Source organism: Leuciscus leuciscus (genome assembly GCF_965113295.1).
Source record: "Leuciscus leuciscus genome assembly, chromosome: 10".
NCBI lineage: Eukaryota > Metazoa > Chordata > Actinopteri > Cypriniformes > Leuciscidae > Leuciscus > Leuciscus leuciscus.
Window position 1 is genome coordinate 720168 of NC_138734.1, and position 15000 is coordinate 735167.

Below are 15000 nucleotides of genomic sequence, written 5' to 3' on the forward strand. Positions count from 1 at the left end.
TCAGATTATGTGATGGTGTTTGATACCAGCCAATCAGAAAGATTATAGAGATGAACCGATTACAATTTTCAAGACCGATTCCGATTTTTCATTGAGTTTGACCTGCAGATACAGATTTTTGCCGATTCTGATTTCATTTTTTCTAACCACTTTACAGCACACACAAATATTTATTTTCTATAAATATATTTTTTATAAAACACCACTTTTACCCAAACTGATTAATAAAAACAAGTTTAAATGGGTACATTTTCTATAAATATTTTTGAGTCTTCATTTTCTTTTCTGACATAGCCTACTCCAGTTCTTGTTAAAACACACTATAGCCTACAAGCAAATTATGTGCATTTTTGGTACTTTTTGTGTGAAATCATATTTATTTTATCCATCAAAAGTGTGCTTTCGCTTTAATTGAGCGCGAGCAGCGCAGCAAAAATAGACGGCGCCGAAACCCTCCGCTTCACTACTGCTCACGGCACGCGACGCTCCTGCTTGACGCTCACGCGCTGCTCCTGCTCGCGGTGTGAATGCACTCACTGAACATGCACGGCGGAAAAAATTTGCGCTGCTCACGCGCCGCTAGCGGTCTGAAACGGCCGTAATTCACAAGGTTTCCTACATGTGCGTTCTGTGTGCATGTGAGATGCTGATGTTAGGCGCCCGAGTGCATTTGAATCGGCATAATTATGTCAGACTGAAAATCGCCCGAAAATCGGCCAATTCTGGTCACCAGCCGATCAATCAGTTCATCTCTAAAAGATTAGCATTAAAAGTATAATGTTCAGATAGGCTATGCAACAAATTATTATAATGTTATTTCATAACAATACTCATATTAACACTTTTTTTTTTTGTGACGTTTTTTAACTTTTTTTTTTTGCTTTTTTTTTCAACTTGCTGCGGCCCCCCTGGCGCCCCCTGGCGGCCCCCAGTTTGAAAACCCACGAATGCAAACGCAGTACGCACATTCCTGCTGACTCGAACAGTTTTCCAGTGCTTGTCCCGGAAACTTCAGATGAAATTGTTTGGTAACAAGAAGGATTTTAGATTTTGTAAATTATAACAAAGATGAAAGATGCACGATAATTAAAAGTCAAACATATTGTTGACAAAAATATAACACGTAAAAAAACAATATACTTACCCAAATATCAATAAAAAAAGAATTTTGTCAACAATGATCTGTTCCACCAGGATTTTTGTGAGGTTTATTTTTGCTTCCCAAAATGACTGAATATGCTGCTGTTCTTAAACAGTTGTTGCGTGTTTTGTGTTGTTTTGCAGTAAAAGCCCACTAGTCATTTGTTTCAGTGACACAGGGTGTCCGCGCGGTAGTAAAAATAATATACTAAAATTAAGGCCCTTGAAAGGTAGTAAAAGGTAACAAATGCAATTTGACTTGGTTGTAAATTTTTCATCACCACCTCAACATATGAGTTTCCATTTTTTGCTTAATATTTGTGTCTCCATATTTTAACTTCATCTAGCATAATTTAAAAATATATACGGTGATAACAACAGGACCTGACGGGGTCGACATTAACGCGTGTCCGCTTGTCCGGGACAAGTGGATTTTTTGAAGGGACAAGTAAAAAATAATTTTACTTGCCCGACCGGACAAGTATCCTGATTAAACGTCAATAACAAAAAAAAATAAATAACTAGGGAATCACTAAAATGAGAGAATGATTCTGATTGTATTATATTTATTGTAACGTTAAGTTGCGATCGATAGTGGATAAGTATTACTGACGGTAACAAGGTTGCGCTGTTGAGGCTCGCGCAGCCTCTCGAGGAGAAATCCCAACAAATGTAAACTCAGTTTAAACTCAGTTAACAACACACTGCCAATGCCAAAATTCAAAATGTGTTTTAATTTTTTTAACAGATATGATACAGTTTAGTAACCTCACACGACGAGTGCTGTTTTCTTGAGTACCATCACGACTGAAAATGTGACATTGCTTTTGATACAACAGTTGAATAAACAGTTCAAATTAAGTTACTTACATTTTAGACACAATATTGACTGTTTTTGTTCTGTTTCAGCAGCAAAAATAGTTCCAAACAAAGATCACAGCAGAACCGTAACGCATCTCACAACAACACTTAACAGTGTTTCATTACTGAATGATTCAGCATTTTGAACGAGTCAAAGATTCAATGACCCATTCATAAACATCTGTCTCATTCTTGAATGAATCAGTTGTTTGAACGAATCGTTTGAATGAATGACTCAATGACTCGCTCATTAAGACGGTCGCCTGACGCCTCCTACTGGCGGTTTACTTTCATGTTTAAAAGTATCATTCTTTCCAAAATGTCTTATTTGTATATTCAAAAATATTTAAAACAATATCATATTCATAACAATATGTAATGCAGTTGTACATTTTCAGTGTAAATTATTTAATTTGATCAGCCCTACCTAGGGTAACAACAGCCCTATATTATCTTATTAGGCTATTCTAATTTAATCTATTGATAAAATTTAAAACTAAATATGAAGCATACATTTAAAAATATTTTAATAAGACCCTTTATAGGTGCAGATATGACAATATGCAGATTTAAATACATCAGAGTTGATTGAACACAGATGAGGATATTTCTTCAGAATAAATTATATTTACAGCACACACACACACCAAAAACATTCCGGACAAGCAACTTTTTTTACTCGGACAAGTGAATGACAGATTTACTTGTCCAAAGGACAAGCACATGAAAAGGCTTAATGTCAAGCCCTGAGTGAGTCGGAGTTGATAGCAATGACAAAGTGCCAAGGTTATTATTCACCTTATTAGGGCTAAGGGCTATGGTTAGGATAACTCAAGGGCTAGGGTTAAGATAAGGACAACTGAAACTCAACTCGACACTACAAAAAAAACCATAACAATGACAATACTTAATGATCTCAATTAAACATTAGTGTACCTAATATGTATGATGGGTGTGTGACAGTGTCACACTTATACCTTATAGTAAGTAGTACTATAGTACTATAAGTAGTACCCCCCCCCCCCCCCCCCCAAAAAAAAAAGGGCTGCTGCTTGATGTCGTGTTGGTAGTAAAAAATATTGTGGAGGTGGTAAAAAAGGTAGTAAAAGGTAGTAAATTCATCTCTATGATTCCTGCATATACCCTGTGACAGTAAGAGTACATTTAGCTGTCAATACTTTTATGCATAATTACGGAATTTGTGGTTCTGGACCGCCATGCACAAGGCAATGGTGACACCAGCATAGAAATATTCATAATTCTGCTTTGCTTTGTTTCATATTCAGTTATCAGTGTCTGTTGTTTAATTATTTTTTTTTTTTTCACAACTTATAATAGTAGTATCAGTGGATGCATTCACTTGACATATTTAAAGTGCATATCCAGTAATGGAGCACAGAAGAAGATATTTGAAAAATGTTGGAAACCAAACAACATTGCACCCCATTGACTTTTTATTATATGAACAAAAACACTGTCTGAGACATTTCTCAAAATATCTTCTTCTTTAACCAACTTTTAGTCTTTTAGTCAACTTTTAGTCTTTAGTCTTTAGTCTTCATGTTGCATATGATGCAACAGTCTGTGCTCACATCCATAGAGTGTGTTAAGTATATTAATCTGCAGTGGATGGGTTTCGAGCCGTGTTTCTGTGAGCTGTTGTGACTGATGTTGTGTGTTGCAGGACTCTGGTTCACGGCACGGTTCTGCTCAGCATGTCCACACAGGTGCCGCCCAGGTGTCCTCCATCCGCAGCACTGACCCACGGCCATCGGCAGCCCACGGGGGTCATTCTACAGGTCAGCTCGTCCGTACCATACACACACGTGCTCTGGAGACATCAGTACCGCACACACACACGTGCTCTGGAGACATCAGTACCGCACACACACACGTGGTCTGGAGACATCAGTACCGCACACACACACGTGGTCTGGAGACATCAGTACTGTACACACACACACGCGTGGTCTGGAGACATCAGTACAGTACACACACACACACACACACACACACACACACACACACACACACACACACACACACACACACACACACACACACACACACACACACACGTGCTCTGGAGACATCAGTACCGCACACACACACACGTGGTCTGGAGACATCAGTACCGTACACACACACACGTAGGCTGGCGACATCAGTACCGTATACACACACACGTCCTCTGGAGACATCAGTACCGTACACACACACACACATCCTCTGGAGACATCAGTACCGTACACACACACGTGCTCTGGAGACATCAGTACTTTACACACACGTGGTCTGGAGACATCAGTACCGTACACACACATGTGGTCTGGAGACATCAGTACCGTACACACACACACATCCTCTGGAGACATCAGTACCGTACACACACACGTGCTCTGGAGACATCAGTACTTTACACACACGTGGTCTGGAGACATCAGTACCGTACACACACATGTGGTCTGGAGACATCAGTACCGTACACACACACACGTGCTCTGGAGACATCAGTACCATACACACACACACACACACACACACACACACACACACACACACACACACACACACACACACACACACACGTGCTCTCGAGACATCAGTACCGTACACACACACGTGCTCTGGAGACATCACCGTACACACACACAAGCTCTGAAAACATCAGTATCGTACACAGACACGTGCTCTCTGAAGACATCAGTACCGTACACACACACACACAGACACACACACACACGTGCTCTGGAAACATCAGTACCGTACACACACACATGTGCTCTGGAAACATCAGTACCGTACACACACACATGTGCTCTGGAAACATCAGTGCCGTACACACACACACGTGCTCTGGAGACATAAGTACCGTACATACACACATGCTCTGGAAACATCAGTACCGTACACACACACATATGCTCTGGAAACATCAGTACCGTACACACACACACACACACACACACACGTGCTCTGGAAACATCAGTACCGTACACACACGTGGTCTGGAGACATCAGTACCGTACACACACACGTGCTCTGGAGACATCAGTACTTTACACACACACACACACACACACACACACACACACACACACACACACACACACACACGTGCTCTGGAGACATCAGTACCGCACACACACACGTGGTCTGGAGACATCAGTACCGTACACACACACGTGGGCTGGAGACATCAGTACCGTACACACACACACGTCCTCTGGAGACATCAGTACCGTACACAGGGATTAAAGTTCTCCGTCGCTACGACGGATTTCCGTTAATTGCAGCAAGTCTATGGCCGTTTCTCAATATGCGTTCTTGTCTGTACTTGTGTTCTTGTGGACTTGTGAAACGTCATCAGTCGCTGCCCAAGTACTGTTCCAATTCAAAGTTCACATCTAGCCAAGTCCAGTTCAAATCCCCGGATGTGTTCTTGATCCGCCCCTTTTACCGAGGATGCATCGAGAGGTGACTTGTGCAGACTTGAGACAGCCAGGTATCCCAGAATGCATCTCACACCAACCAGCAAGCGTCAATAGCAGAGGAGAAACCCTACGTAATTTAAAAATACCGCTGTTATTGTTTCACGAAATGTAGTTTTAAGAGTTTTTCAGGCGAGAATGTAGTTGTTTAAAGCTCAAATCTTTGCTTTATTTATAAAGATAGCGCCTATTTAAAAATTTGATCTGACGTTTTCGGAGTTGTGAGATCCAGGCAATCGGACGCTCGGTGCTCATGTACCCCATCGAGAACAGCCTTTCCTCGGCTAGTGTTGCTGACGTTTGCCGCTGGCTCGGATGTCTCTAGTCTAGTGGTTTAACATGAGATATAAATCGTCTTGTGTATATCTAACAGGCTATTTATTTATTTTATTTGTCTCAATCTATAATTTGTTCCCTGACAAAACGTTTTGGCTGAGGGCAAAGTGAAGTTTCATAGCTTTATATATTTAGTCTATTTAACTTTAACGTTGTAGCCCAGAGAGCTGACTTATGTTTGACTGAATCGTTTGCTTTATTATTGAATAGCTTCTTATACCTTTTAGGCTACTTATACTACTTATGGCTATTATTGATCATTAAAACTGACATTTAACAAAAAAGGTTATGTCATTTTATTTTATATATTTAAAACATATAAAATATTTTATTATACATGTTGCCTACATTCTCTTCACTGTATGTACATATATATAATAAAATAAAATGACACAACCCTGTCTCTTTTTGCTAAATGTCAGTTTTAATTATCAATATTATATATTTTTTATGTCTCATATTTTTAAAATGAAAACAAAAAGAGTCAGGGTTGTGTTTTATATTTCGTGCTGTTATAAATATATGCAGTGAAGATAATCAATTGCGTTGCCTGAATCACATTTGTGTGGCCATTAATATGTTTTAAGATTTTTTTTTAAAAATTAAAATGAAAAGAGGCAGAGTGGTGGTTTATAACATATTTAGTTTTATTGTAGCCTAAATATACATAAAGAGATAACCGGAGTAGCCAGAGCGAGCTGAGTGACGCTATCAAGTACGCCGCTGTTCCATTTGCAGAATTATCGGACTTGCGTCCTCCTGTCCTCGGGAGTTCGTTCTCCTGAGTCGAACTTGTCAAGTCCGAACTACCAAGGACTCAAGTCCGAAGTTTGCGTACTTGGTATTGAGAAACGGCTTATGACGGATTTCCGTCAATTGCAGGGTTCCAGTCTGTCCTTAAAGTCTTAAATTCACTTTTCATCATTTTAAGGCCGTAAATAGGCTTTCATTTCTCAAATAGTGTAATGTCTTAATTTTAGTTTGAATAGGTCTTAAAAGACGAGGTGTATTCACCCTGCTGATGGGGATGTGATCAAAGCCTGGAGTGGAGCAAAAGCACGTTCCTCTCTCCACTCTAAGCATTCTGTAATCACTTTGCTCATGGTCCACTCCGGGTTTTCAATTACCGCTCACGGAAAGTGCATGTCAGGCTACAGCTGAGCGCTATATATCGATATATTTTTGAAATGCGATATGGAATTAGACCATATCGCATATATCGATATAGTTCAAATTTGCGCTGTGATCCTTGCTCCCCGCGCCCCCGCTCCTCCTATTCCACTCTGCGTGCGTGTTTAGAGCATGTTATGTAATGAGAGGCGAATCATTACTACTTCAGAAAACCCAGCACAATAGGAACTACCAGGCAGTGACATAAGTGTACGCTGAAATAAAGTTTTTCACCTCAGAAAAACGGACTTTCTTGTCCTTTCAGCCGTTATACTGTTCTCGTAGCGCACACTCAATTGCGCGCGCTGTATCGCCTCACTGATCAAGTGCAAAAGAAACTACGAGCATGCAACGCCGTTACGTTGTAAATTACACGAAATTAAAGTAATGCAGGTATGATTTTCATTCTATTCACCAGGAGCAGTTTCCATGTTTCATTAACAGTTAGGCTATTGTTAATATTGTGTACTCACCATGGTAACTGTCGTTTCCATATTAACCCCAAAAATGCCACTATTTTTCTTTGTGTTATTTTTTATATTTTTAAATGACTGTAGTGGCTCATACCAACATTGTATTAACAAAAACTAGTTTGGGACTGCTATTTAATAGCTTTAGCATAGGCCTAATGTTTATTTATTAGTACTAATAAATAAACAGGCCTTTTACTTAACGAAAGTTTAAGTAAAGGGGAAGGCTTAGCGAAATGGGGGGAAAATGGCAAGCCTTTTAGTTCGTGGACTAAAAAAATCAAACAGCCAGGTACGTGTCTTTGCACAGTATGTCACAGGAGACTTCAATATGGCAATAATGGCAAAAAAGTGCTAGGTCGCCATCAATCAGAAGCTAGTCACAATGCTGCCGTTCGTGCTTAGTATGCTCCCTGCCTTGTTTTCATAGATTAAAATAGCTTTTAAAATAGGCCTACTGGCAATATTAAAGCGGTTTAAAACGTCTCCCTTTAAAACGCTATTGGTCTCGACTATTGAAAAAGTTAAAGGAATATGACTTGGCCTAAAAAAAAATTTCAGTCAGAAGAATTTTTTTCACTTTAATCCCTGCGTACACACACACGTGGTCTGGAGACATCAGTACCGTACACACACACAGACACACACACACGTGCTCTGGAGACATCAGTACCATACACACACACACACACACACACACACACACACACGCTCTGGAGACATCAGTACCGTACACACATACACACACACGTGCTCTGGAAACATCAGTACCGTACACACACACACATGTGCTCTGGAAACATCAGTACCATACACACACACACACATGTGTTCTGGAAACATCAGTACCGTACACACACACATGTGTTCTGGAAACATCAGTACCGTACACACACACATGTGCTCTGGAAACATCAGTACCGTACACACACACACACACACACACACACACACACACACACACACACACACACACACACACACACACACACACACACACACGTGCTCTGGAGACATCAGTACTGTACACACACACACACACACACACACACGTGCTCTGGAGACATCAGTACCGTACACACACACACATGTGCTCTGGAAACATCAGTACCGTACACACACACATGTGCTCTGGAAACATCAGTACCGTACACACACATGTGCTCTGGAAACATCAGTACCGTACACACACACACGTGCTCTGGAAACATCAGTACCGTACACACACACACGGAAACATCAGTACCGTACACACACACAAGTGCTCTGGAAACATCAGTACCGTACACACACACACGGAAACATCAGTACCGTACACACACACAAGTGCTCTGGAAACATCAGTACCGTACACACACACACGTGCTCTGGAAACATCAGTACCATACACACACACGTGCTCTGGAAACATCAATACCGTACACACACACACGGAAACATCAGTACCGTACACACACACAAGTGCTCTGGAAACATCAGTACCGTACACACACACAAGTGCTCTGGAAACATCAGTACCGTACACACACACACGGAAACATCAGTACCGTACACACACACAAGTGCTCTGGAAACATCAGTACCGTACACACACACACGTGCTCTGGAAACATCAGTACCATACACACACACGTGCTCTGGAAACATCAGTACCATACACACACACGTGCTCTGGAAACATCAGTACCGTACACACACACAAGTGCTCTGGAAACATCAGTACCGTACACACACACACGGAAACATCAGTACCGTACACACACACAAGTGCTCTGGAAACATCAGTACCGTACACACACACACGTGCTCTGGAAACATCAGTACCATACACACACACACGTGCTCTGGAAACATCAATACCGTACACACACACACGTGCTCTGAAAACATCAATACCGTACACACACACACACACACACACACGTGCTCTGGAAACATCAATACCGTACACACACACGCGTGCTCTGGAAACATCAGTACCGTACACACACACACACACACGTGCTCTGGAAACATCAATACCGTACACACACACGCGTGCTCTGGAAACATCAGTACCGTACACACACATGTGCTCTGGAAACATCAGTACCGTACACACACACATGTGCTCTGGAAACATCAGTACCGTACACACACATGTGCTCTGGAAACATCAGTACCGTACACACACATGTGCTCTGGAAACATCAGTACCGTACACACACACACACACACACACACACACACGTGCTCTGGAAACATCAGTACCGTACACACACACACGGAAACATCAGTACCGTACACACACACACACACACACGTGCTCTGGAAACATCAGTACCGTACACACACACACGTGCTCTGGAAACATCAGTACCATACACACACACGTGCTCTGGAAACATAAATACCGTACACACACACGTGCTCTGAAAACATCAATACCGTACACACACACACACACACACGCGTGCTCTGGAAACATCAATACCGTACACACACACACGCGTGCTCTGGAAACATCAGTACCGTACACACACACACACACACACACGTGCTCTGGAAACATCAGTACCGTACACACACACACACACACACACACATGTGCTCTGGAAACATCAGTACCGTACACACACACGTGCTCTGGAAACATCAATACCGTACACACACACACACATGTGCTCTGGAGACATCAGTACCGTACACACACACACATGTGCTCTGGAGACATCAATACCGTACACACACACACATGTGCTCTGGAGACATCAATACCGTACACACACACACACGTGCTCTGGAGACATCAGTACCGTACACACACACGTGCTCTGGAAACATCAGTACCGTACACACACACGTGCTCTGGAAACATTAGTACCGTACACACACACACATGTGCTCTGGAAACATCAATACCGTACACACATGTGCTCTGGAGACATCAATACCGTACACACACACACACATGTGCTCTGGAGACATCAGTACCGTACACACACCATGTGCTCTGGAAACATCAGCATCACATTTACAGGGATATAACAACAGGCTTTTAAAACATCTGGCTTTTGTGATGTAAAAACTGAAATAAAGATAAATCATATCAGACCTTTTATACCTTTAATGTAAACATCACAAGCTATTCATTCCAGAGTATAATTGTATATGTTATTATGGCTTAAGTTTATAAATAATCTCCTTCATGTGTGTTTGTGTGTGAAGCTTGGTTTCCCAGACTCTGAGGAGTGGCGATACGAGCGAGCGTCCGCACGGCCCGGATCAGTCCTCGGGTCTCCTGCGTGTGAACCTGCGTGTGAACCTGCGTGTGAACCTGCGTGTGAACCTGCGTGTGAACCTGCGTGTGAAGAGCTGCAGAAAAGAATAGCAGACGTGTCTCAGAAACACTGTCTGTCGCTGTCAGTATAAGATAACCCTCTCCTGAACCTGTGGGTAATGTGGACACTGATGTCACTTCCTCTGTTGATCGCCCGTAGGTTGACTGAGAACGAGAAGCTGTTCCTGTGGAGCAGACGGCAGGTGTGCAGCTCGAGGAACTCACTCCTACACCTGGTGTTGGGCAGCGCTCCTCAGTGGAGACCGCAGGACCAGTCCGAGATCTACGGGATCCTGCAGCGCTGGGGCATCAGCTGTGAGGAGGCTCTGTTCCTCCTGAGCCACGAGTACGTGCTGTTTCTGTTTCCTGTCACAGCTTCAATAGACAAGGGTTAGGGTATTATTTCTGAAAGGGTTAGTTCACCCAAACATTTTAATTAGCCCATGATTTACTCACCCTCAAGTAATCCTTGGTGTATATGACATTGTGTGTATGACAAGTGCATCTATCCATCATAAAAGTGAATCCATCTATGATAAAAGTGCATCTATCCATGATAAAAGTGCATCTGTCCATCATAAAAGTGCATCTATCCATGATAAAAGTGAATCAATCTATCATAAGTGCATCTGTCCATCATAAAAGTGCATCTATCCATGATAAAAGTGAATCAATCTATCATAAGTGCATCTATCCATCATAAAAGTGCATCTATCCATGGTAAAAGTGAATCAATCTATCATAAAAGTGCATCTGTCCATCATAAAAGTGCATCTGTCCATCATAAGTGCATCTGTCCATCATAAGTGCATCTGTCCATCATAAAAGTGCATCTGTCCATCATAAAAGTGCATCTGTCCATGATAAAAGTGCATCTGTCCATGATAAAAGTGCATCTATCCATGATAAAAGTGAATCAATCCATCATAAAAGTGCATCTGTCCATCATAAAAGTGCATCTGTCCATGATAAAAGTGCATCTATCCATCATAAAAGTGCATCTGTCCATCATAAAAGTGCATCTATCCATTATAAAAGTGCTTCTATCCATGATAAAAGTGCATCTATCCATTATAAAAGTGCTTCTATCCATGATAAAAGTGCATCTATCCATGATAAAAGTGCATCTGTCCATCATAAAAGTGCATCTGTCCATCATAAAAGTGCATCTGTCCATCATAAGTGCATCTGTCCATCATAAAAGTGCATAGTCTGTCCATCATAAAAGTGCATCTATCCATTATAAAAGTGCTTCTATCCATGATAAAAGTGCTTCTGTCCATGATAAAAGTGCATCTGTCCCTCATAAAAGTGCATCTATCCATGATAAAAGTGCATCTGTCCATCATAAGTGCATCTGTCCATCATAAAAGTGCATCTGTCCATCATAAAAGTGCATCTATCCATGATAAAAGTGCATCTGTCCATCATAAGTGCATTTGTCCATCATAAGTGCATCTGTCCATCATAAAAGTGCATCTGTCCATCATAAAAGTGCATCTGTCCATCATAAAAGTGCATCTATCCATTATAAAAGTGCTTCTATCCATGATAAAAGTGCATCTGTCCATGATAAAAGTGCATCTGTCCATCATAAGAAGCGCATCTGTCCATGATAAAAGTGCATCTGTCCATGATAAAAGTGCATCTGTCCATCATAAAAGTGCATCTGTCCATCATAAAAGTGCATCTGTTCATCATAAAAGTGCATCTATCCATGATAAAAGTGCATCTGTCCATCATAAAAGTGCATCTATCCATGATAAAAGTGCATCTGTCCATCATAAAAGTGCATCTGTCCATCATAAAAGTGCATCTATCCATTATAAAAGTGCTTCTATCCATGATAAAAGTGCATCTATCCATGATAAAACTGCATCTGTCCATCATAAAAGTACATCTATCCATGATAAAAGTGCATCTGTCCATCATAAAAGTGCATCTGTCCATCATAAAAGTACATCTATCCATGATAAAAGTGCATCTGTCCATTATAAAAGTGCATCTGTCCATCATAAAAGTGCATCTGTCCATCATAAGTGCATCTGTCCATCATAAGTGCATCTGTCCATCATAAAAGTGCATCTGTCCATCATAAGTGCATCTGTCCATCATAAAAGTGCATCTGTCCATCATAAAAGTGCATCTGTCCATCATAAAAGTGCATCTGTCCATCATAAGTGCATCTGTCCATCATAAGTGCATCTGTCCATCATAAGTGCATCTGTCCATCATAAAAGTGCATCTGTCCATCATGAAAGTGCATCTGTCCATGATAAAAGTGCATCTGTCCATGATAAAAGTGCATCTATCCATGATAAGTGAATCAATCCATCATAAAAGTGCATCTGTCCATCATAAGTGCATCTGTCCATCATAAGTGCATCTGTCCATCATAAAAGTGCATCTGTCCATCATAAAAGTGCATCTGTCCATCATAAGTGCATCTGTCCATCATAAGTGCATCTGTCCATCATAAAAGTGCATCTGTCCATCATAAAAGTGCATCTGTCCATGATAAAAGTGAATCAATCCATCATAAAAGTGCATCTGTCCATCATAAAAGTGCATCTGTCCATGATAAAAGTGCATCTATCCATCATAAAAGTGCATCTGTCCATCATAAAAGTGCATCTATCCATTATAAAAGTGCTTCTATCCATGATAAAAGTGCATCTATCCATTATAAAAGTGCTTCTATCCATGATAAAAGTGCATCTATCCATGATAAAAGTGCATCTGTCCATCATAAAAGTGCATCTGTCCATCATAAAAGTGCATCTGTCCATCATAAAAGTGCATCTGTCCATCATAAAAGTGCATCTGTCCATCATAAAAGTGCATCTGTCCATCATAAGTGCATCTGTCCATCATAAAAGTGCATAGTCTGTCCATCATAAAAGTGCATCTATCCATTATAAAAGTGCTTCTATCCATGATAAAAGTGCATCTGTCCATGATAAAAGTGCATCTGTCCCTCATAAAAGTGCATCTATCCATGATAAGTGCATCTGTCCATCATAAGTGCATCTGTCCATCATAAAAGTGCATCTGTCCATCATAAAAGTGCATCTATCCATGATAAAAGTGCATCTGTCCATCATAAGTGCATTTGTCCATCATAAGTGCATCTGTCCATCATAAAAGTGCATCTGTCCATCATAAAAGTGCATCTATCCATTATAAAAGTGCATCTGTCCATGATAAAAGTGCATCTGTCCATCATAAGAAGCGCATCTGTCCATGATAAAAGTGCATCTGTCCATGATAAAAGTGCATCTGTCCATCATAAAAGTGCATCTGTCCATCATAAAAGTGCATCTGTCCATCATAAAAGTGCATCTATCCATGATAAAAGTGCATCTGTCCATCATAAAAGTGCATCTGTCCATCATAAAAGTGCATCTATCCATTATAAAAGTGCTTCTATCCATGATAAAAGTGCATCTATCCATGATAAAACTGCATCTGTCCATCATAAAAGTACATCTATCCATGATAAAAGTGCATCTGTCCATCATAAAAGTGCATCTGTCCATCATAAAAGTACATCTATCCATGATAAAAGTGCATCTGTCCATTATAAAAGTGCATCTGTCCATCATAAAAGTGCATCTGTCCATCATAAAAGTGCATCTATCCATGATAAAACTGCATCTGTCCATCATAAAAGTACATCTATCCATGATAAAAGTACATCTATCCATGATAAAAGTGCATCTATCCATGATAAAAGTACATCTATCCATGATAAAAGTGCATCTATCCATGATAAAACTGCATCTGTCCATCATAAAAGTACATCTATCCATGATAAAAGTACATCTATCCATGATAAAAGTGCATCTATCCATGATAAAAGTGCATCTATCCATGATAAGTGCATCTGTCCATCATAAAAGTACATCTATCCATGATAAAAGTACATCTATCCATGATAAAACTGCATCTGTCCATCATAAAAGTACATCTATCCATGATAAAAGTACATCTATCCATGATAAAACTGCATCTGTCCATCATAAAAGTACATCTATCCATGATAAAAGTGCATCTATCCATCATAAGAAGCGCATCTGTCCATCATAAGAAGCGCAGCTGGATTGTATACTGGGTTTACCAGGGTAACTGTTATACTTCTGCTGTCCACCTTACATCTAAACAATTAGGATAAAATCATATCAGACCTTTTGCACCTTTTATGTAAAAATCA

General features: G+C 40.6%; 1 protein-coding gene across 6 annotated transcripts in view; it reads left to right on the forward strand.

The window, feature by feature from the left end:
- Positions 1-15000, forward strand: part of pik3c2g (phosphatidylinositol-4-phosphate 3-kinase catalytic subunit type 2 gamma) — an 81098-nt gene that overhangs the window by 29484 nt on the left and 36614 nt on the right. For all 6 annotated transcript variants that reach the window (XR_014209147.1, XM_082181623.1, XM_082181624.1 and 3 more), the window contains exons 13-15: positions 3686-3800; positions 10676-10869; positions 10948-11133. Coding sequence is in view for 5 of the 6 variants with exons in the window: in XM_082181623.1 (XP_082037749.1) it covers positions 3686-3800; positions 10676-10869; positions 10948-11133 (495 nt within the window). In the remaining variant the exon portion in view is untranslated. The remainder of the gene's footprint in view (positions 1-3685; positions 3801-10675; positions 10870-10947; positions 11134-15000) is intronic.